This window comes from Clarias gariepinus, chromosome 14 (assembly GCF_024256425.1).
Source record: "Clarias gariepinus isolate MV-2021 ecotype Netherlands chromosome 14, CGAR_prim_01v2, whole genome shotgun sequence".
Classification (NCBI taxonomy): domain Eukaryota; kingdom Metazoa; phylum Chordata; class Actinopteri; order Siluriformes; family Clariidae; genus Clarias; species Clarias gariepinus.
In genome coordinates this window covers 11,348,951-11,374,133 of record NC_071113.1, presented here as the reverse complement: position 1 = coordinate 11,374,133, position 25,183 = coordinate 11,348,951, and the positions used below count along the sequence as shown (strand labels likewise).

At 39.7% G+C, this 25,183-nt stretch overlaps 1 protein-coding gene across 8 annotated transcripts in view; it reads left to right on the top strand.

Annotated features, from left to right (window-relative positions):
- The window catches only part of myocd (myocardin), a 93,083-nt gene extending 69,869 nt beyond the window's left edge, over nucleotides 1-23,214 (top strand). For 2 of the 8 annotated variants that reach the window (XM_053511343.1, XM_053511335.1), the window contains 12 exons: nucleotides 4,815-4,880; nucleotides 8,175-8,230; nucleotides 8,447-8,522; nucleotides 9,685-9,849; nucleotides 11,560-11,741; nucleotides 12,142-12,243; nucleotides 12,469-12,752; nucleotides 13,066-13,222; nucleotides 13,380-14,309; nucleotides 14,440-14,583; nucleotides 18,665-18,722; nucleotides 18,860-23,214. In XM_053511343.1, the coding sequence (XP_053367318.1) occupies nucleotides 4,874-4,880; nucleotides 8,175-8,230; nucleotides 8,447-8,522; nucleotides 9,685-9,849; nucleotides 11,560-11,741; nucleotides 12,142-12,243; nucleotides 12,469-12,752; nucleotides 13,066-13,222; nucleotides 13,380-14,309; nucleotides 14,440-14,583; nucleotides 18,665-18,722; nucleotides 18,860-19,437 (2,739 nt within the window). In that variant the 5' untranslated portion in view covers nucleotides 4,815-4,873 and the 3' untranslated portion in view covers nucleotides 19,438-23,214. Of the gene's footprint in view, nucleotides 1-908; nucleotides 1,180-4,814; nucleotides 4,881-8,174; nucleotides 8,231-8,446; nucleotides 8,523-9,684; nucleotides 9,850-11,559; nucleotides 11,742-12,141; nucleotides 12,244-12,468; nucleotides 12,753-13,065; nucleotides 13,223-13,379; nucleotides 14,310-14,439; nucleotides 14,584-15,095; nucleotides 16,130-18,664; nucleotides 18,723-18,859 lie in introns of those variants that run through there. The other 6 variants (XM_053511342.1, XM_053511339.1, XM_053511336.1 and 3 more) reach the window with 6 other exon arrangements.
- The last annotated feature ends 1,969 nt before the right edge of the window (nucleotides 23,215-25,183 follow it).

The window sequence follows — 25,183 nt, the reverse complement described above, 5'->3', positions numbered from 1 at the left end:
TTCGAACGATGAGCCAGTGCTGAGTCTGAAGAAGAAGAAGAAGAAGGAGAAGGAGGAAAAAAAAACTGGCTTCGAAAAAGAAATTGTGAGAGGAGCTCGGCAATGACATCAGTGCAGTATTTCTTCCGTAGTGTATTCTCATCCATTATGAGGAAACCTGCAAAGTGTAAACAGTTGGAAAAGGGACAGATGCATTAGTTTGTAAGAGTTTACACAATTTTCAGCCCAAAGCAAGGTAGCCACTATTTAAAAAAAAAAGAAGAAGAAGAAAGAAGAAAACTTGCCATTTCCCCCCTTTCCTTCTTACTTTGTTGAAGTAAATCTACAGGTCTACAGGGACGCTTCAGCAACCAAAAGAGACCAAACAAACCTCCCTGATGTGTGTTGTGGATTGTGGGAGCTGGAGGAAAGGCTGTCAGAACACTAAGTGGAGTTTGCTTCTTTTTTAGATAAGATAAAATACACATACATAAACTGACTCAGTTGAAGCCCCGTACACCAGGATATATTTTTGTCCTTGCGATAATCTCCTGAGGAACATGTGAGAAGTATGAAATACAGCCACACTTCAAGTGTAAAAACGCATCCCAGAAGATGGGATGACGTGCACCTCTAGCATGCGAATATGAAAAGCAGTGTTTTGTTGACGAAGCAGGACATCTTAATTCTCAGGGTTGACACCTGCCGATCCCTATGGGTGTATGTGTTTTGGTGAGTGAGTGTGTGTGTGTGTGTGTGTGTGAGTGTGGTGGGCTCGCATGCTGCTGAACAGTAGGGGCAGCTCTGTCCCGTGCTGAGGGAGAACTCAGTAGTGAGCTGGAGGAGGGCTCAGCGCACTCTCCTCCGGTTTAAGACCCTCCCAGCTGCACAGTCCTATCAGTTTCTCTCTCATGGAGAGGAGCCCCCAGTGGTACATGGAACCGTAGCCACTCTGAAGAGTCGAGCAAGCTGCCTGACACTCTGTGCTCGTCCCGCGCTCAGCATTTAGATGTGTACAAGTTTGACACTTCTGCGCTCACTTGTTGGGGGGCCACCCTGTTGATGAATGACACTCTCTCCAACTGGACTGAAGTTAGTAAACTGCTCTGTTAATGCGCTGACACTGGAATCTTACTGTGACCAGAATGACCCTGCTGGGCTCTGAACACTCCGTACTGATTCGCAGCAAATTTAGATCAGGTAAGATGTTTTATCACGGTCGTTTGGATTTAGGAAAGTAAAAAAAAAAAAAAACTGTTTATTAAACGTGATCACTTGTTAAATGTTTATACTGATCATTATCAAGAACGGGATCATAAAAAAACGAACGTTTTTCGCAGAATATATCACTCTGTAAAGTTAAGCTCTACTGGTAATTATGTGCTTTTATAATGTTTAAGGAGTTATCCTGGTGTTTTTAGTGAACCGCACACGTGAAGTTAAAAGTGACTGTTTGCTTCCATAGTGTGAACTGATGTGAGACAGAGGTCAAAGGTTATCAAACGACAAACATGGCAGTTTGATATGACCTTACCAGTCTCAAGAGCTACCTGAAGTGCTGCTTTAAATTCTCCCAAAAGGCTGACAGCTCGTGTTCTTAGCACGTTCGTCTGCTTTCTATCATTTTTCGCTCGTCTCTCTTTCTCTCTCGCTCTCTCTCGCTCTCTCTCTCTCTCTCTCTCTCTGCCTTGCCACCTTCCTCAGGAACCGAGAAGCCTCTCTCTCTCTCTTCTGTACTCATGTTTATACACAAGTCAACTCATGGCACTTCTCTCAGATGAATCCTGGAATCTTGTCTAGGAAGGAATCGGATGTGAACAATACTGCCACCTCTCTGACATGAACGTTACTGAAACAGGCGGAGATTTGTCCGTGACAAATATTAAAACACCCCGCAGAGAAAACTTGTTGACAACCGACTGAAAGGTCAATTGCACTTTGCTTTCAGAGACTTCATTTGATTTAACGGTCTGATATATATTTTTTTCCTACTTACATTTTTAATGCCTCACCCAAAATTACAGGCAAAATTGAGCGTTTCCCTCCTGTTGTTTAGAGCAGTGACAGAAAGGAAATGGCCCCTGACTCCAGAGGAAGGGTAGAAGTAATGTCTTGGGTCCATGAAGGCATGGTTTAAAAAAAAAAAAAAAAAAGTTGCTTATTTTGACCAGCACATACTAATGCCATAATGCTCCACAGATGTTGGAGTGTTTACACAGGGATATAGGTTTTGCTTTTATATGCACACTGGCTGCCACTATTTCCCCCCTGCATGTGTGTGTGTGTGTGTGTGCGTGTGTGTGTGTGTATGCGTGAGAGAAAGCAAGATAGATAGAGATCTGCCAGTGTGTCCCTTGTGGATGTGTGCAAATCTTTGTGGAACTTCATTAGTGGCTGAAAAGGATGGGCGGTATTACGTAATTACATAACTGTGCACATGCTTTCCGAAGATTCTCAGACATTTAGAGGTGTGTGGAGCAGAACTGGTTTCCTGAGCGGCTGCGAACTGTCCCGTCGCAGTCACATGATCGATGCAGCCCTAAAGGTTCTCAAGATGTTTAATGGTCCATATCAGCTGATAATGTACATGTGTTCATTTATCATCCTGACTTCTTTGTTTTTCCTTCCAAAAACTCTGAAATTCAAAGATTGTATTATTATTATTATTATTATTATTATTATTATTATTATTATTATTGCATCCACTAACTAAAATAATAGTTATTTGATCTGAGCACACACATCGGTTGTATCAGTTAGAATCAAGATTGTTCCCAGCATGGTTACATTTCAGCTCCAAGTCAAGCTGGGTCCAGTGAACAAGTGCTGCCAATGCTAATTACCTCACTCTCTTTGACTAGAAATCTGTGTGTTCAACCGCATCTGCTCATTGTGTGTTTGGCCACGTGTGTGGTATTCTCAAATTACTGACAGCTTAATAAGTCTGTGAGCCTTCTGGTGAGTCAAAGCAAGTTTATCATGTCCTCCCACCATGATCCTTTCCCCCTAACTTGCATAAATAACGCGATTATTGCAAGCTACTGCATTACCTTCAGCGTCTCCTCTAAGGTCGGGGGGCTCGATTTGACCTTGAATATCCAGTACAGAAATGCTCTCGAGTTGGCATTCAAAGGCCGCACGAGATGCCAGTGGTACACAAAACAACAGCAATCGTGATTAGATGCAAGAGCTGAACAGCTGGGCATGCCCATAGCCAAGCGTGCAGTTGGTGGTGTCATGAACCATACAGCTGGGATAAGTCATTCACTACAGAAGCAGACTGATCATATGGATACAAATATCTCTGAGCCATCTGCATCATGTCAAGATTACTGCCTTATTGCTATTCACGGAAAGACTATTTCACTTCAAAGGGCCTCGGGATTTGTTTGTTCTTACTCTGATGAAGCCCTCGATGTTCCTGCACTGGAAAAATGGATTTCTTATTCTTCTACAGCATGTAAGAGATTATTCAAAGTAACATACCGATGAAAGGTCTCGTGGCATGATTCAACAACAGGCACAAATGCAAAACTCTTAGGGTAGGAACATGCTGTTTTTTTTTTTTTTTTTTCTTAAATTAAAGTATATGCCCTAAAGACAACTGGTGGAGCTATTTTAGGCCATTAAGTCAGCTCATATGGTTCTTATTGCTGAGGTTATTCGATCCAGAGTGTCTGTGAACCTGCGATGGTTCTTATAGAGGATAATTATTTAGGGCAATCAAGGGGTTTGGCATTCTTCAACTCCCAGCACCTCCCCCCCCCCCAACCCCTCGCCAAATAGCACTGACGCTGCCAGGAAGCAATCTCAGACCCATGCTCGAAGGCATCTTTGCCCTTTTTTTTTTTTTTTTATAATTCACCTGTTGCTCTGACTGCAGGTTTGCCTTAATAGAAAAAGAGAAACAAGTACAAATATCTTGTATTTTGTAGGATAAATGTTTGTGCATGATGCAGATTTCTTCAAACAACTTTTTTTTTTCCCCTGTCAACAACAATCTTTTAAATAAAAAAAAGCTGTCCAAAACTATTTCCAGGTTAAGTCCATGATGAGACTTGTGAGAACTGCCAGTGCTGTTCAGGGCGAGCCAGGTTTTCGGTTTTCTGGAGCCATAAATCAGCAGGCTCCCCTGCACTGTCCACCTATTTGCCCATTAACAGTCCACTCCTCTGTGCTTGGCAGTGGTTCCCAGCTTCGTCTTGCCCAAAATGTGTTCCCGAAGAGAAGCAGATGTGAGACTGTTTTTTGTGTGAAAGCACAAATATAGGTGATCTCCCCATGTCCTCCACAAACACCAGTTAAAAAACATTTGTTCCATGGTTGTGGATTCAATTTCACGGCAATATACTAATATTAGTCAAGAAATAATCTCATAATAATTTCCGATGTAGTGACCCAGAGTTGACGCACTGATGGTCTGCTCTCCTGATGTGAGACACGCCACCCAAAACAAAGAAAGCAAGAGACCCACAAATATTTCTTAAAACAGGATGTAGGTCTATGATAAACACAGCTCCTGGCTTTTAAACAACTCTCCCTACAGTGTGTGGTCCTCGTGGGCGTGAGGGCCAGTAAAGAGGAGGGTCATAAACGCAAGGGCTGCTCGATTCGCCTGTTGCTGGTTTGTGTACATGTGCAATTCTGTTCTTAGGGCAAGACAGAGGAAAGACACTCCGCTATCTCTGCATGCCTGCAGGGGATGATGTGTTCCCTGGCCAGACACAGATTTACACTTTTTGCTTCATGGCTGGTGAATCACTTTGTCCTGCTCTCTCTCTCTCTCTCTTTCTATTTTTTCTGTCTCCTCTTTCCCTCCCTTCCCTCACTCGCAGTCCTGCAGTTGAGGCTCCAGCAGAGGAGGACGCGAGAGCAGTTAGCAGACCAGGGCATCATGCCTCGTGAGTAACACCTTTTTTTCCACACTCATCACGGCCCCCCTCTCTCTGTCTGCTCCATTTTATGAAGTGGCGTTTCTGAGACGTTATTTAAAAAAGATGGACAATAGGTAAAACTATATCAACAATGAATATGAAGTCATAATTATGTACAATTATGGTAGCATAAATCAGATGTCAGAATGTGTCAGGCCAGAAAGGTCAGGCTCTTCAGAGGAACTACAGCAATGTTTGGTGTAGGTCTTCCACAGAAGAATAAAAAGGAATGGCCCGTCCAAGTAATAAACAAAACATGGCTTTAAATCATATTTCATTATGTTCAGTCTGTGGTACAGGCTGACTTCAGTGGAATGCTCTTTGGGCAAAAGGTGCTCTGGGGCCACAAACAAGCCAAGTGCACCGCCAACATAACAAGTGTGTCTGTTTTGCCACCAATGCCTTGAAGACTAATCTGTCTTTATTGTGGTGCAGCAAAGCATCAGTAGACCTGATGACCTTCATGGTGTGTTCACACGTACATGCTTTACACATTACATCGGAACCAACCTAGAGTCAGCCTAAATGTTTTATTTTGTGCACAGAAATTATTCATATGACGAAACTGACAGTCAAATGTTATGAAGTAAAACACTTAAAGTAATTAAAGAAAATACAGCCATTGCCAGATGAATTGCTGGTCTAACACCTACGGTATAATATATCCCCTTTCTGCGGTTGCCCTCATACTACATAAAACCAACAAACATATACACATACACACCTGCACAGTGGGTCTGGGTCCCAGCTTACCTTCAGTATATTTTTGCTCTTGAACTAGATATATTGAACCGTGTTGCTGAACTGTATAGCAGGCAGAAAGGCTCCAGTGGTAAGATAACTAGTGTAAGTGCGCACAGGAAAGGAATCCAGAGGCCTGCCCAGTCCTATCAATCTCTGGGAGACTGCCAAAGATAAATGCCCCCAAAATCACGATTGGCCAGACCGTAGCCCTTTAAAAAGAATTTTCAGCGGCTGTTTATCAATTGATTACAGGCCAGAAGTGAATGAAGCTGGACGTCTGCCACAGCTGCCATCAACAAGCTCTTACCAGCCCAAATGTACATACATATTATTACAATGAATAACAGAGCCATACAGACTGGAACTACTGGACAGTGTTCTGTGGCATGTAACAGCTTCACTAAAGACAACTATATCATTTGTATTTGACTACAGAATCCAGGCTCCTCTTACGGTTCTTGACATGTGTTTTTCAACCCCGTTGTGTGGAGAGTACGTATGAGGCTGAACAAACTAAATCTGTGACGTTATTTTATGGATGGAATATTTCAGCCGTTCTCCTGTTGTCTGGAAGGGTGATAGTCAGTGTGTGCGTACCCCATATATACATCTCCCCTGGAACATCTGGTGTTTATTAGGCACTTGAAAGCAGCAGTCCGGCCTCTCAAGACCGTTTGGCGTGTGGCCGGGAGGAGCTTACGGCCTTTTCATAAGTTTTATTTCACCCTATTTTAATCCAACTCTCCAGGAACATGCCTTTACATTCAGTTAAATGTCTGGATTCTAATATAATAAAGTTGGATTTCTTTTTTTAATGATAGATTGACAGAGGAGAAAAATTTTAGTTAGTTATAACTGCCTAAACTAAAAATAGAAGAAGAATAACCAATTTTACTCAACAATTTACTTAACAATTTCAGATAAAGTGCAATTTTTTGTATGAACTAAATAAACATTCTGGTATAGTGTGTTCTACTGACAGCCAATGGAGAGCTGTGCCATTCAAAACCAGAGTATACAAGACAAAGTAATTGTCTGTTATGGGTATATATTTAACCGTTCAAGTTTCATTAAAATTACAACATTGTGCCTAGGCCTCCACGATTTGATAAAACAAAAAAACAAAAAACTCATATTGCAATTGTTTTCCACACATATTGCAATTTCGATATTTAAACTTCAGTACAAAATCATTTATCTAGGCTAACAGCAAATAACTGGACAAATGACCTTATTAAGAGGATGTTTGGCAGTATTTATTCATCAACATAAAAAAAAATACTTACAAACTCTTTATAAATTCCTGACTATACATATATTACCTGTAATAAATTCCAGCCTTTTGCGATTAAATAATAGCACAGGTGCATAATGTGATTTATATCCATTCAATTAAGCAGCACTACTAATGGCTTTGTATTTATTTATTTATTAATTGAATTATTATTATTATTATTATTGTTATTATTATTATTATTATTATTATTATTATTATTACTGGCAGTATTAGCTGCTTTAATATTAAAAATATGACTGACAGCTACAGTATAAGACTAACAAAATTAACAGAATATTAATTTTAAAATTTTACCCCAAAACTTTAGAATTTTTAAAGAAAAACGTATTGTTTATGGTTAAAATAACATACCGTACACTTGATTCCCTTCCCTGATCAACACGCCCCATTAAAAAAGGAGTCTAAGCCAGTGGTTCTTAAACAGTTTGTAGCCAGTGACACATTTTACCTTAAAATATATACTAAATATACCACTTGATCATGCGAGCTGTGATTTACACCACAATAAAAATGTATTGATTAAATTTTAAAAATTTTCCAGGTCTAAATAAGTTTAAACATACAGTATAACACTCCAACCAGTTTAAATCCACTCTATCTAATTGGCATTTTAAATGATTTGTACATGGCTTCCTTTCTCACAGGTCAAAAGAAGACAAGAAGTCTGGATGATGTCCTAGACTAAGCCTTAACAAAAAGCTAACATTTCTAATCTAATCAGCATCGTTAGTGTTACTTAATCAGCCAGGCCTCCAGGAATAGATTTGAACACTTTCACCACATTGCAGTTATCATATCCAGAGAGCTCACCATTAGATAACATGGGTGGGAAACAATAGATTTGAATTAGACAGATACTTCTGATGCATCTTCTCCATCTGTATATGACAGGAAATCATCCTGACGTCATACTGCTGTGTCTCAGGATCTTAGCAAGACGGCAACAGTGCATTTAAAAAATGTGAATAATTAACCTCAACAAGAAAAAGCTTTTTGACAAAATATGAGGTCAAATAACTTTAGTGATAGAAGTGATTAGACTAATCATTGAATCAACACAGTGATTGAGGACAATGTGGTTGACCCACGAATGAGCAGATGGGACAAGCAAAACTTTTTTAAAAAGAGTCTACTGACAACATGCAGACAGTCAGCCTCACTTACAAAGAGGGGGTTAGTTCATTTTCATTAATTTGGTTCTTTGTCATGTATTTTTCCAGCCCTGAAGAGTCCAGCTGCATTCCACGAGCAGAGGAAAAGTCTTGAACGCTCCAAGGTCAGAGAAAAACGCCACTTTATCTTTCTTAGGCAAAAGTAAACATGACTCCTTGGCACGTGCCATATCTGCCAGGAGGAACTTATGTGTTGTTTGGAAAATAAATATGGATAATAGTGAAATTGTCTAGTACCCAGCACAAATAAAATAAAAAAGAAATTTGGCTAAAACCTCAATTTTGCTGTCCTACAGGCAGTAATTGTTAATATTTTGCAGACTGGTGATTATTTAAAGCATAAAATCCGGAGTAGACCGGAGAAATCAGAGCTGGTCAACATGCACATTTTACAAGGTAAGACTTTTAACAATTTATCATTAAGAAATATATATATTTTATTTTATATTAAAATGTTTTATATAGTTAGTTCTTCATACAGCAAAGCCATGTACAGTATATCAAGTCAAGTCAAGTCAAGTAGGCTTTTATTGTCATTTCTACCATATACAGTTCCTCCAGGACCACGGTGCTACTGTATATACAATATAAATTCACAGAAATTAACAAAATTAGCTTGATATTCAGATGCATATACACTGCCTGGCCAAAAGAAAAAAAAGTCACCATTTCAAAAGGGTCAAATTCTTGGGCTGCATCAAGCAAAGAAAACAACTAAGGATATTTTTAATTACTAAAACTGGGTTAAGAACCTTTCAACACATTATTAGGACCTAGAGGGATAATGTTGATCCGTTAGCTTTGTGGAAGAAATGTGGTAGAAAAAAAATATATGATTACTTAAACAATTGGTGAAGTTGCATACTAAAAGAAATCAACAGTAAAAAAAAAATCACAGCTATGTTTAATAGTGAAAGTATTTCCACCCACACATACAATGTAATAAGAACTCATTGGATTGGGACAGTGTGTGTCCATAAGAAAAGCATTTGTTAGTGAGACTCGTCAGAAAAACAAGACTTTAATGTGCTAGGGAGCATAAAGATTGCACTTTTGGAGCAGTGCCTCTGGAGGCAGTGTTATGATCTGGGGTGGCTTAAGTTTGTTAGGTCTAGGCTCCACAATGCTGTGTGTCGATAAAATCAAGTCAGAATGACATGAATGTACTGAATGTACTAAATGGCCAGGTTATCACATAAAGGAGTTTCTCTTCTCTGATGACACAAGCATATTTGAAGACTCACATTGTGCAAGATCGGTTCTGGAAGCACGAGCAATCATTTTCACACATGAACTGGTTACCATATTGTGCGCTGCAATCAAAGCTAAAGGTGATTGAATGAAATCTTATTGTGTGCGACTTTTTTTGGCCAGACATTGTATTTTGACTGCTTGATCCCTATTGAGTGATGAGCGTCATGGGTGAGGCCTGACTTGGACGGTCAGACAATAATTGTTTATGCTAGACCCTCCACCACTGCTGCATGGTGTATGCATGCAAATGGAAGGTTTGGGATCTGGATTAATACTGCTTTACAATTGCTGTGTTACTGCACAGACTCCGCCAGCGAGGGCCACGCTCAAGACTCGCAGAGCAAACTCAAACGTGCCCGACTGGCTGATGACCTCAATGAGAAAATCGCCCTGAGACCAGGTCCACTAGAACTGGTTGAGAAGAACATCATCCCTGTCGATTCAACTCTTAAAGAGGCTGCTTTAAAAGGTACCAGAAAGCATTAGGTTGACATTGGTGGGTGATACAAAGTAAAAAAAAAATGCTTGCAATTCATAACGTCTACATCAATTCAAAAGGATATGATTTGAAGCATTTTCATGCTCTGACAATGACTCACTGACCCCTAAAAAATGCTTCCACCAAGTGATATTTAGCAAGATTCCTGACAATCCATCCAAACTTTTCCTTACCAAACACAGCTTGATTTAGGAGGCCATCGGCTCTGGAGTACGAGCGTTAACTCGGTGTTGTGTTTACTATGCTGCATATCCACATTCTGTCGCTTTAGATTCTGCTAAAGCCAGTGTTTTTAGACGTACTCAAAAGTAAACACTCTGTTTTCTCCTCGTACTTGTCTGTAAATGTATTGCATAAGTTGACCATGAGGCAGAGGACTTCAGTTTACATTACCTCTGCTGGAAGACAAGCATGTTTTATTGAGACAAACAGCAGCTGTATTTGGACCCACCCTTTTCTCTGAAGATCAAATGAACGTGGCCTCTCGCTGCTCTGTTTTGACTCGTCATGATTTATGTGGCTCCACCGAGCCACCTACAAAGGTGTCTGAGGGGGGACTGTGCCGCTCTGCAGCTGTCCATAGTGCTGAGAGACCCCCATCCTGTAATGCTCCCATGACCTACTCTCCAGGTTTGATTATTAAACCTGAAGGCTTTTAAATAAGCAAAGGAGCTCTGAGATTTTACAACATTCCCTGTACGGTACTCACAAGCTCTGTGTAATCTGAAAAGTCTTCGGTATCTGTATATAAACACTCAGACGCAATGTCTGTTCTTTAAGCAACATTCAGTACATTTATCCCTTCATACCTTTTTTATTAGACAGGTCAGTATGGTGTGAACTCTGTCCGTAAAAGTGGACAGGTAGAGGTCAGGTGTCTCTAGTTACAGTGTTCAGTCCAGTCTAAAAGCAACAGGTGGAAGGAAAAATCACTCACACTTTCCTCGGCTGTTGCTGGACAGCAGTTAAACCTGGGGGAGGGTACACAGCGTTTGTGCCCCGGACACTGCAGGCACAGTGTCTGTCATGATTAAAACCAGGCCTACACTCTTGGCAAGTCACATGCTTAGATACTAAGCGAGTCACACAAGCGTCAGCACACACACACGCATACACATATATACACACACACACCATTTCCCCTTTGAACGCACACTGGCACTACACACTGTCCCTCTTATAGCCCCTATGCTGACCTCTGCTGATAGGACAGACCTGCTCAGTACACTCAAGCCCTCCCTTTAGAATAAAATGGCCCTGTCAGCCTGCTCCCTCTACACCACGGCAACACTGAGCCAAGTGATTTGACTAAGCGAAAGTATAAAAAGATATAGCAACATTCAGCAAAGGCCAGGATTAATTCTACATCACAAACATTAGGCACAGTAGGTTTCTGGATCCAAGCATGTGTCAGTTGCATCCCCTGCCTGCAGACATGCAAGATTGGTGTGGACAATGCAAAAAGACAGTTTCCCAAATATTTACACAGACATGCTTCAGAGTCATCCTCTAAGTAAAAATGTTAATCAGTCTGTTTGTTTTTATATCAGTCATAACTACAGTCTAAGAGTTAATAAATTCTTTAATCTGCTTATTTGTGGGTTCGACTTTACAATTTTATCTTAGTTCCTAGGAGTTGCAGTGTTTTGGTACAGTTTTGTCCATTTGTCATGTTTATAGTGAATCATGGGAAGTTTCCAAAGCAGGAGGACTCATATGCATTTGAGGAGGACAGCAGCAGCGAGAGCCTGTCTCCTGAACAGCCCGTTAGTGACGAGTCCCAGAGCTCAGCCGGGCCTTTGGCAGAGAGCAAGGCTAGCAGTGGCATCCCATCCCCCTCACTGACCACAGAAAATACACAGGTGATAAGCTATACAAATATACTATAATACATATTACTCCATCTGCACTGATTATACTATTAAGTTATTAGAAAAAAAATAATAAAAAATTCCACAAAATACAGCAAGGCCTTATGTGTACAGAAATGTCAGAAGTAGCTTTAAAAATTTCTGCCCTCTGTGGCAAAGACTTAAATTACAGTGATCTACTTAACTTTTCTTTTTAAATAACTTATTAGTGCTTAATTATAATGTAAAACAGATTAAAGTCATGACATCCTGCAACAAACTGGAAGCAATGTAATGTTCCCTACGGTTCCACCTACTGTATGGCTGAACAGACACAATTTTCCCAATATGCCTTAAAAGACTATTAGGCAGCATCAGTTCTCTTGCTAAGTTGTCAAACTTTACTGTTAAGGAGTCACAGACCAGAGAAGCAACCATTCAAAACCAAGAGGAGTGTCCACCTGTGACAAACAGCCAGACAGCTCCACCCATTCCAGTCCCTGCAATAATAAAGGTAGGACAAAATATAGTCTGCAAATATAAGAAATTAAGTTGACTGGAAATATAGCCATGTACGTACAATCAGGTCGACCAGTAGGCAGTACATTACAGCCTACATCCAAGACATGTACATCATATACATTTGATTTGCCATTTCTATGTATCTACCATTAAGTAACACAAGGTTACATTCATATGACAAACACCTTACTATAGTTCTTGTTTACCCATTAAATAGGCCAGAACATCAGACAAGAATCGTCATAAGAAACCCAAAGATGTTAAGCCGAAGGTGAAGAAGCTGAAGTACCACCAATACATTCCACCAGACCAGAAAGCCGAAAAGTCTCCTCCTCCAATGGACTCAGCCTACGCCCGGCTACTGCAGCAACAACAGCTCTTCCTGCAACTGCAGATTCTCAGCCAGCAGAAACACCAGCAGCAGAATCACTCACACCAGTCCCAGTGTCCACAAAGCCAGAGCTTTAGCTACCAGCCCGTACACCAGCATCTGTCAACCAAGTGAGTCACAGACGGAGACAGACAGACAGACAGACAGACAGACAGATAGATAGATAGATAGATAGATAGATAGATAGATAGATAGATAGATAGATAGATAGCACCCCTGGAGCAGAAAGGTTTAAAGGCCTTGCTTAAGGGTCCAACAGTGGTAGCTTGGTGGAGCTGAGGCTATAACTCCCAACCTTCTGATTAATAACCCAAAACCTTAATTTACTAAGCTACCACTGCTTATATAGCTAGATATTTCAAATTAAGTACCATTATTAGATATGAAACTTATGTTTAAACTGACTGTGTGAATATCCTTCAGGCAGACCAGTGAACAGCAAACGCCGTGCAGTTCAAGCACTGCCACCAGTACAGAAAGCAGCAGCTCCTCATCTCCTGTAAAAACTACATACTGCAGCACATCCAACATCACTCCAGTCAGACCAGGACCTCTGCCTGCTAACCTTGATGATCTAAAGGTACTAATTGCAGTTATCTAAAGACGCAAGTGATTTACTTTTTTTCTACAAACAGTATCTCCATACAGTTAATTGATAAAGATGTAGTCTTTGCAGATTTAGTAAGAGAAGTGAAGAATGTGGATTGTGAAAGTTTTACTTTTTGTTCTGGCAACAGGTGTCTGAGCTTCGGCAGCAGCTGAGAATACGAGGTCTGCCAGTATCAGGAACCAAGACTGCACTGATAGAAAGGCTGAGGCCCTATAAAGACTCCAGCTCTGCTTCTCCCTCCCGTTCTGGAGATATCACGACTGTGACCTTCCCAGTGACCCCCACTGGCTCACTCTCCTCCTACCAATCCCCTAGTTCTTCCGGTACTATGTCCCATGTAGGGGGGTACTACCCATTCTGCAGCACTACATCTACCCCACCCATATCTCCTGTCTCCTCTGAGCTGTCTGTCAGTGGCTCACTTCCTGACAGTTTTAGCGATGTCACTATGTCTTCCCCACAGTTTGGCTTGCAGCCATCACCAGCTCAATTGAGTGCAGATGACAACCAGAACTGCCTTCATGGTGAACCAGGCCTGGACACTGAGAAGGACAAGATGTTGGTAGAGAAGCAGAAGGTGATTGAGGAGCTGACATGGAAATTGCACCAGGAGCAACGGCAAGTGGAAGAGCTACGGATGCAACTGCATAAACGGAAGCACAGTCATGGCATGCAGGAGCCAGTGCACTTGCAGCCCCCAAGCCAAATGCAGCACTTCTTTGGTGTGTCTATCAAACAGGAGCATGTGACCTCCAGCTGTCCCATGGCCTTGAAACAGCAAAAGAATGGACCCCCAAACAGTTGCATGGAGCCAGTGGGACACTGTAGCCTAGGTGGTGGGCTCAGAAGCATGGACATGCCTTCCTCTAGAAGTCCTTCTGGTCTTCCAGCCTATCTAAGCCCTCAGTGCTCTCCTCAAGACTCACCTGTGACAAAGAACTCAAACAGCCCACAGCCCAACAGCCTGCCCTCCTCTCCTAGTCATCCATTTTTGCTCTCATCTACCCTGGGCAGGGATAGCTGCCCTCACAATGGAGCTAGACCACATCCCATGCAGGTACACAGCTTCAAACAGCTATAGTTGCTTTTTGATGTAGGGCTTCAATTATATTAATGAACATGGAACATAATTTAAAGTGTGTAAGGTGCTATATCAAATCTAACAAAAATATTGATCCTTATTACAGCTCCAGCAGAAGAATGTTGCTCAGTCTGTAAGCTGTACCTATTCACCTGACCAAAGAAGTATACAGCCAGTGTACCCAAGCAGTGAGAATAACCTAAATCCCAGAGGATCTTCTAAGGCAAAAAATCTAAATATGCAGCAAAAGGTTTGTAAGGAGATACGATTAGTCCACAGCATCCCACCTTCTTAACTGTATTCATGCACAAAATCTATCTGGAAAACCCTTCACACAAAAACCCACTGTTCTTCTGATTTTCCTTCTATCTGTGGCCACAAAACCAATCCTCCTTATCCTATATGTTAATTAGTTACACACTGAACAAATGTTATAATACCTCCTAAAACTCATCAGCAATGAATACACTGGTCACATGTTTTCATCAGCCCATTATTCACTGAACTGAAAAAATCATTACTAGTCACAAGTTTCTTGATGTGCGTAACTCTGGTCATGTGGTCATATCACATGCCAAATTCACACAAGATGACAGGACAAATCAAAGCTACCTGCTATTATTCGATGCTGAGAAATGATTCCAGGACAGATAGAGAGAAAAGAAATGAACAGTTGATCTGTTTGCCCCATCTCATGGCCAAATACATATAATGCCTGCTACACATCTGAGGTATAATCTCTTACCCTATCTCCTCATATAGATGGCAATATTACACTCTCCCAGGCACATTGGCCAAAAGTGCGCCACCTCCACCACTACCTTCTATAGCTCAGACTCTACTGCATCTGCCAATAAACAGCCCCCATGCTATGAGGATGCAGTGAAGCAGGTAAAAGAGTCCCAAAAACAGCTGAGCCCTATGCCTTCACCAATCACCCCAGCTTCTGGCATCCCTCATAGACACATAAATCACAAACCCTTTTCCTCTTCTCTGACACCATCACATGCACATTTCTCTGCTTTTTCACATTGCATGATCAGCACACTCATACCTGAACGGTTGAACTGATTAGAGAGCTTCCTGGCTGATATTTGCCTAAAATGTACATTTAAGTGAAATTACATGGTTTAAATATTTAGTTTTATATATACAGTGGTGCTCAAAAGTTTGCATACCTTGGGAGAATTTGCATAAGAAGATGTGTACCATTTTTAAAGAAAACATGAGTGAGAAGGCAAAACTATTTCATTTTATTTTTTTATAGGACTCAATTTCATATGTAAGGCATAACATAATGGCACAATCATCAAACAAAACATGACAATAAAGAAAATGAGGAAATAATCCCTGTTTAAAGGTTTGCATACTTTTAGTTCTTAATATCATGTATTGCCGACTTTAGCATCAATGATGGCATGTAGTCTTTTGTAACAATTGTGCATGATATCTTTAATTGTCTCAGGGGGTATAGCTGCCAATTCTTTCTGGCAAAATGGCTCTAGTTTCTGTAATTTTTTTGGTTGTCTTGCATGAACTGCACGTTTGAGATATCCCTAAAGTGGCTCAATGATATTAAGGTCAGGAGACTGTGATGGCCACTCCAGAACCTTCACTCTTTTTTGCTGTAGCCATTGGAGGGTCAACTTGGCCTTGTGCTTTGGATCATTGTCATGTTGGAACATCAAAGAATGTCCCATGCTATAGAATATGACATGCTGTGCAGCTTTCATGCTGTAGAATGCAACCAATTTGCCATCAATTTTGACTATCTTCCCCGTGCCACTGGAGCTCTCACAGCCCCAAAACATAAGTGATTTACCATCATGCTTTACAGTGGGGATGGGGTACTTTTCACCATAAACATAGTGTTTATGGTTGTAATTATAAGGTTACATTTTGGTCTCATTACTCCAAATGACTCTGCTCCAGAAGCTGTGAAACTTCTCTAGGTGCTGTCTGGCATACTGCAAGCAGGCCTTTTGGTGGCATGGGCGTAATAATGGCTTCCTCCTGGCATCTTGACCAAGAAGGTCATTTGTGTTTATGTCCTTCCTTATTGTGCTCCTTGAAACAACACCACCACTTCTTTTCCAGATCAGCCTGAATTTCTCTTGAAGTTGTTTGAGTTTTTCTTTGCGTCCTGAACAATTCTTCTGGCAGTAGTGGGTGAAATCTTTTTTGGTTTACCTGATCGTTGTTTAGTATCAACAGAACCTTTTATTTATCATGTCTTCATCAGAGTATGAATAGTACTGACTAGCATTTTCAAGTGTTGAGCTTTTTATATCCTTTTCCTGCTTTATGAAGTTCAACTACCTTATTATGCAGGTCCATTAGTAGTTGGGGGTAGTTGTCTTCCCCATGGTGCAGTATCCAGCCAAATCAGTGCATCATCTCATGAGCTGAGAAACTCACTGACTATTTATGCACGGACACTAATTAGCATTACAATGTGGAATTACAGGTGTGGAAAATGGCTTTTAATAGGCATTTAAACCTGTGTGTGTCAATCTGTGTGTTTATAATGTGGCCAAACATTCAAGGATATGTAAACTTTTTATCAGAGTTGTTTGGGTGATTTCAGTTATCTTTAAGTTTTAAAAAGAAGTGTTATAGAAAAAACTGTTATAATTAACAACTTCAGGTAACCACTATTCTTTAATTAGAAAAAAAAAAACTTTTGCATTATCAGTCATATTTTCCAAATAAATGGCAACGTTTAACTAAATTTATTCAGAGTATGCAGTTTTTTTTTTAGCACAACTGTATATATACACCGATCAGCCATATCATAACACTAAAACCACCCACCTAATATTATGTAGGTCCCAAAACAGCTCTGACCTTTTGAGGACTCCACAAGACCTCTGAGGATGTGCTGTAGTATCTGGCACTGAGACAGTAGCAACAGATCCTTTAAGTCCTGTTGTGAGGTGGGGACTCCAAGAATCAGACTTGTTTGTCCAGCAAATCCCACAGATGCTTAATTGGCTTGAGATCTGGGGAACTGAAAGGCCAAGTCAACACCACCTTAAACTCTTTGTCATGGTCTACAATTTCTACAGTGTGCCACAGTGCATTAATCTGCTAAAAAAGCCCACTGACAGGGGGAATATCCTTATCATGGAGGTCTGCACCAAAGTTTAGGCAAGTGGTACATGTCGAGTTAACATCGACATAAATGTAAGAACCCAAGGCTTGCAAGTAGAACATTGCCCAAAGCATTTCACTGCCCCTTGCCTTCCTCCAATAGTGATTACTGGTGCCATGTCTTCCCCAGGTAAGAAACACACATGCACATAGCTATTCAAATGATGTAAAAGAAATCATTCAAAACATTGATTCATTAGACCAGCCCAATCTCTTTCATTGCTCCATGGTCCAGTTCTAATACCATGTGCCCATTCTCACCATTTTCGGTGTTAGACACGTGTCAACATTGGCACTCTGACCTGTCTTTGGCTGGGCAGCCCCTATGATTATTAGTAATGTGTGCTAAAGTTGCTCTTCTGTTGGATCAGGCCAGACAGGACAGCCTTCACTCCCCATGCAAATCAATGAGTCCTGGGTGTTATGACCTTATTGCTGGCTCACAAATTGTGCTTCTGTCCTTCAATTTAATGCCTAATACACAAATCAGTCATACATTTCAATGTGAAATATTATGCAGTATTGTGTAGGTTCCACTTTAGTCACTTGGGGCATGATGCCACAAAATCTGGAGTGTCTGGCACATGGATCTAGCAGTGGATCCTTCGGGTGCTGTGGGTTGCAGGCTGGGGCCTCTGTGAATCAGACTTGTTTTAATGTTGGTAAGGTTATGGCTGAACGGTGTATATACCTATTGTTACAAGAAAGTCAATGTTATTCACTTTACCTGTCAGTGGTTTGAATTTAAAGCTGATCGGTGCACTTTGTGGATTTGAAATGTTATGGGTGATTCCATCTTTTTTAGTCTTTCATATGTTGTTAAATCAAAACAAGAATTTAAGCAATCAAGTTTAGTTTCTATTATCATGTTGGTGGTATAAGAGAAAAACTTAAAAGTTTATTTTTTTGGTGGAATTCCCATTTAAGCACCTTAAACAGTAGTGTATTACTGCAGAATAAGCCACCATATGGAAGAAAGGATTTTTTTGCCACAGTCCTTATGCAATATTCTTGTCATTAAAAGACAAAAAGATGTCCTGTTTTTAACAGTTCAAGCATAGCATAATGTGTCCTAATATGGCATTGACTTCGTGCACATTTACACAAAAGCAATGTGTCAAATTACACAATATGAGACCAATTGTTTTATGATTAACTAGTTACCTCTTTTGTTGCAGCAGATGACTAGAAGTCAGCAAATGGACGAACTCCTTGATGTCCTTATTGAAAGCGGAGGTAAGTATACAACTAGAAATGTATAAACATAGCATGCCCCTTCTTGTCCCCTACCTCCTTCCTTAAACTAACTGTTCTGATAAATACTGTACTGTCCTTCCCCTTTTCGTGCACTGCCCGTCTCCCCCCCAATCAAGAAATGCCAGCTAACGCCAAAGAAGAGAGGTCCCCTGTAACCAAAGTTGTGCCTCACCTTACAGTTTCACCAAGCAATGCTGCCACCAGTGCCCCATCCATGCCAAAGTTTCACCGCCACTACAACCACATTTCGTCCTCTGAGGTGCCATACGAGCATGTAGCAGGGCACACTGAGTGCCAACTGGAGGTGCTTCTGAGCCCAGTGAGCCGCCATGGTGACATCATTCCTATCAAAATGGGCAATGACGAGGGCCAGCTGGAGGAAATAGGAGACTCCTTTCCTGGTCATCACCATGACGACAAGTTGCTCAGCAACAGAGACATGATGGACACACCTTTGTCTCCCATGGCCACCAAAGTCTCAACAGTGCCCACAGATAGTCATGGGCTTGGCATGACATTCGCGGAGTCACCGTGGGAAAGCATGGAGTGGTTGGACTTAACCCCTCCCAGCTCAGCCACGGCATTCAGCAGCAGCATGGCTCCCTCAGCACCCAGCATCTTCAACACAGAGTTCCTGGATGTGAGTGACATTGGACTGAACTCAGCCATGGACCTGCATCTTGAGCACTGGTGAAGTCAACCAGGGAGCTTCATTCGATAAAACATTCGTCTAGGTATATATTGAGCAGTAACAAGAAGCACTTCATATCCAAATTCTTTTTAATGATTTGGTTTCCAGAAGACGCACAGTCAACAGGATAAAATAAAGCTAGAGGCTGACCTGTTAAAATTTTACTCAATATCTTCTTCCTACAGTTTAACTCAGTTAAAGATGTTTTAGTCCAAAACTTTACAATCCTTTGGACTTTATATTGTGGGAAAGAATGTAGGAAAGAATTACTGGAAATAATAAAAACTAAATGAACCGAATACTTTTAAGCCAAGCAACTAAAATGAATTAAACTGCATTCACAGTCCATTTGTAAATATTATACTACTGCTTCAAATGTCTTTCCTGCACATGGTGTTGGACAAAAAACTCCTGAAGTGCTCCCAAAAAAACAAAAACAAATCACAACCACATGTATACTAATGTGCTATTGTAAATATTCATTAATGCTCACACTGCACCTTGAGTAGTATAGTAACTTTGTCACATTTGGTTTGACATATATTTTTGGACATTATGTAATTGCCTCTGTTTTATTATTTAGATATTTTTAGCTTCAATCCCCATTTTATTTTTTAAAATAATTTTTAATTTATTTAGACAGCTAAGGTACAATGTAGTTGTGTCAGTATATGTCTATCTATAATGTGAGTATGTCTTAGTTGCAAGTCCATTTATTAAATACAAAACAAACAGGCTACTTAAGTCAGTGAACAATTAAGAATCATACAAGTCTGTCGTGACATTTCGCTCTTGATTTTAATTCCCTTAATTAAGGACAAATTTCTTTCTATAACTTTGTAGACACATGGTACACATCCCCAACGTTTTTCTTGTAAAAATATGTTCTGTTTACATTTTGCTCTCTGCTTGCCCCTATATGCAAGGTACCATCTTAATGGCTTTTTGTGATATGAATAATAATATCGACACGTGACCCATTTGCTATCTTGGAAGATGTCACATCTCAGATGTATTTATTTGGACATTTGGATATTTGCATAGATATATTTATACATAAGATATTTATAAGACATTCTTTTGTTTAGGAAGAGGACATAGGAAAGACATATCCTCACGCTAGAGATTCATGAAAATCTGGCACAGAAAAATCAGACTCCCGAGTTCTATTTTTATACAGAATTGCAATACTAGCTTTTTGCTTATCTTAACAAATTATTCAAACATAAATCTATTTTATTAAAAAAAAATATTCTGACAAGACACTCTCTCACTCATCTATACCGCTTTATCCTGCATTCAGGTCACAGGGACCTGGAGCCTATCCCAGGAGGCTTAGGGCACAGGACGGGGTACACCCTGGACAGAGTGCCAATCTATCGCAGGGCACACACGTCCACTCACACACTCAATCACACACTACGGGCAATTTGGAAATGCCAATTAGACTCATCTACATGTCTTTGGACTGGGGGAGGAAACCGGAGTACCCGGAGTAAACCCACCAAGCACAGGGAGAACATGCAAACTCCATGTACACAGAGACGGTAATCGAGCCTGGCCGGGAATAGAAACCCGGACCCTGGAGGTGCAAGGTGACAGTGCTAACCACTACACCATTGTGCCGCCTGACAAGACACTATTATGGAAATTTTCAAATGTCACACAGAAAGATAAAGATTGTGTATAACTATTATTATTAAGCCATACATGTGTCACACAATATTAAAATATGCTGAATATGAGTCATGGATCAGGTTCAGCTGTGTGGATACAAAAGCACATACACATCTTACACAAAGTGCCCTAATATTTATAGCTGTAAATGGCAATAAAATGGAAGCTGGAAGGGCACAAAATATTTTCTAATATAATTTTCTACCTGAAATTTATATTAAATATATACACAGTATATTTAACAGCATTGTATTATTATTATTATGATTATTATTGTCATTTTGAGAGGTGTTTAAGTCAAACCGGGACTTTTGATTCTGCAGAATAACAGAACACAATTATGAATAACTCATTATTTATTAATTTATATAATCCCCTTTTTCACTAATTCACTTACCAAGTGTTTACCATTGCTTGGATACAATTAAAGTAGAAAGTTTTCTCAGTACCCTGGAGCAATGATCAGACTGCTAGATTTACGTCGGAAACTCTGGCCTCCCAGGAATTCCATTTAATGGACCAAACATGTGGAAATCTCAGCAGTGTCAAACTGGTGATGTTATCAGTTGTGTTTAAAGGACCAGGCGTTCATCTCGCTGAATGTTCACGGGAACATGTTCTGAGTCACCTCAGCAAGGATAGTCATTCCCAAACATACAGCCTTCTTTTAAACCTTCGCACAATTCAAATGTCTTACTGTGGGTTAAGTGTCTCATCACCATATTGTGCTTGAGTAGGCTTCTGTAAATATCAATCAGTTTTACACCTTCATTCATGAGGCTTAAAAATCCTGGTTTGACTTAAACACCCTTCGTATTATTATTGGTAACAACAACTATACAGCTAACAATTCAATTGCAAATCACAGTTCAAATATTAGATTAGGTTTTTAATACTTCGCAACCAAGTTTCATACAGATACACTATAGATGAAGTTAAGGTCAATTTGTTTTTAATTTTATTTCCCTTTTTTCGATTGTCCATTTGACTCAGTGATGTAGCTCATAAGGTTAAATGTTCCGATTGCACTAACCGCACACTTTAATTTTTGTACATTTTCCCCCCAATGCAACTGAAAGCTGAAATTCAGTTTTAAAGTTCAGCAATTTATTGACATATTGTAATAATTTTTACAAGAACAGTGTTAATCTAAGTGGCCCAGTCTTCCCAGCAGAATGTAATGTAATATACTGTGTATTGTTTTACTGTGAATATTTGCACCCACAGCAGGGATGGCAAATACACGACCTGTGGACATTTTTCTCTTCATTCATTCAACAGTATTTTGCGTGTGTATTGTCTTGCTTTGGTGTCTGATTAGTGGGAGAAAAATCGAGTTCACTGACGATTTAAACTGTGAACAGAGCAGTGCTGTGTATGCTATAGGACATTTCACATGGATTTTGCCATTCTTAGTTAGTGATGGATAATAATGATCATCACACCGATGGACAATTTATTTTCCTAGCATTGCACACCATCTTCAGATTTTCCCTCTTTTGAGCATATTAGCTATACAAATATTTGAATGTAAACAGCAGAGTAATGAGAGTTCATACTGTGGACATGTTATGTTGGTGCATTTATCTTGCATTTTGGGCTTCACAGAGCAGGTCCAAGGTTCAACATAATCAGTTTTTTATTACTAGAGAGAAACGCAATATGTTCTGGATTATCTTGTGGTCTATATTGGCTGTAATTTTGTCCTCCTACAAATAACAGGTTTGGAATAGAAGAATGTAACAAACCTAGATTGGGTTTATGAATTTGAAGAAAAGATCTGTTCTGCTAAAAAATTTGAATTATACATGACTCCAGTCTTATCATACACTACTCCTAACCAAGAAGATTCATGAGAGAATTCCATTATTCCATAAAATCTGTCCAGTACACACGGTCGCTCTCTGTGTTGCTGAAGGAAACAAATTTGTGTTGTTTTGTCTTAATTTTTTTTCTCCTGGGGAAGAAATACATAGATGTGACAAAAAGCGTTTGTACTGCTTGGCCACTGAACTGCTTTACAATGTAAACCGTCTCAGTATGTCTCCACCACTGTACTATTAAAACTTCAATAAACACCAACGAATTCAAAAATTTCCAAAATATTGAGTTTCTGGTGCAATTTTTTAAAATTACTATTTTTGTCATCATACTGTGGGCCAGGCGTAGCTCAGTGGTTAAGGCATTGGACTACGGTTCGGAGGATCCCAGGTTCAAATCCCACAACCACCAAGTTGCCACTGTTGGGCCCTTGAGCAAGGCCCTTAACCCTCAACTGCTCAGATGTATAATGAGATAAAAAAAATAAAAATAAAAATGTAAGTCGCTCTGGATAAGAGCGTCTGCCAAATGCCTAAATGTAAATGTAAATGTACTGTTATTTCAAGTAAGAAACTACTTAAAATTTACAGAAATTCCATAATTACATAATTAACTGTACAACGTAAATTAATCCCAGATATAAATTTAAAATGTATAAATTTGTCCCTAATTAGTGAGCCAGAGATGAGTGTGTCAGAGGGAAGAAATTAAAACTCATCTGTGTGATGAGATAATTATTATATAATAATTATAAATCTAAGAAATACAGGTATATATTATATATTAGAAATCTATACTACACTCATTGTAGACTTTATTATGAACACCTCTACAATTTCGCCATTATCTAATCAGCCAATCATGTGGCAGCAGCAGAAGGCGTGAATTTAATCAAACAAAGAAGCACACTATGGTTTAAGGCACCGAGATTACACTTTCCTTCATATTGATATTTGATGTGAACATTGCCTGAAGCTCTTGACCAGTATCTGCATTACACTATGCATTGTGCTGCTACAATATTGGATTATATAACTGCAAAGATGTCCTGGTGTTCTTAAACAGAAAAAAAGCCCTTACTGTGTTAACAGGAAATTGAGCACGAGTGTCCGAGACATTTCTCTGAAACTTTTAGTTGTTCTTACTCATTATAGGCCTTAGGTTATCCAAGGACTTGGTTAACTTTATACAGTTATACCACAGCATTGTTTATTTCTGACTGGTTAGAATGTTTTGGCTGCATTTTGTTAAAATAATGGCAGCAAAACAAATTAGTATATTATTTTTCTAATATATTATTCATTCTGTTGTAACAGCTAAAATAAGTCTATAGGATGTGCTCGATGTAATTACTTCTGATAGCTGCTTTACCATAATTCATACTATCTGGTTCATGGATGTTTTACAACATTACTCCCTAATGGATAAAAAGTATGATGTATGGCTCTGTGATGAATTAGAAACATTAACATTGACACATTGCTATAGTACAAACAATTAATATTATACTACGACAGTTAGCCCTGACTGTGCAAGCTGATTGGATAAAAGTCATTCCACATGTGGTGATACTGTGTACAGTGCCGTAAAAAGAATTAGTCGTTTGCTGATTTTTTTTTTTGATTTGCCTAATTTTTACACTTAAATTACAGAGATCATCAAACTAATTTTAATATTACACAAAGACAGTAAATACGAAATGCAGTTTTTAAATCAGTCCTCAGTCCTAAGTAGAGGGCTGCTGCCTGCCAAAATCCACTTTCAAAACCAATCACTGAAGCAGTTTCGGCATGAAAACATATCTAACAGTGTCATCTTAAACAAGACCATCTCCTTATAAAATGCTTCCAATTCCTTTTGAATTGTCTCTGGATTTTCCATGTTGTTGTTAACGCTAGCTATAACACAAGGCTTCTGACACAAGGCTGAATCACAAATCCCTCTCTAATACCTAAACCAGGACAATACTTGTGCACTACATAGTACACAAGTTTTTTAGAATTCAACTCCACAACTAAGATGTTATATTCTAAAGTGGAATAAGTGCAAATATAAAGTAAATCTCCTACGTTTCTCAGGACTATTATGGTTTATTATCCTCACTTTTTGTCCACATAGTACTGGAAAAAAACTTAAGGATACTTTAACCCTTGTTAATTACACAGTCAGTCACCAGCTCCATTAGTCAAGTGTGTTGGAGGAGCAAATGAACTGAAATTAAACAATCAAATCATAATGTTGATGATAAATG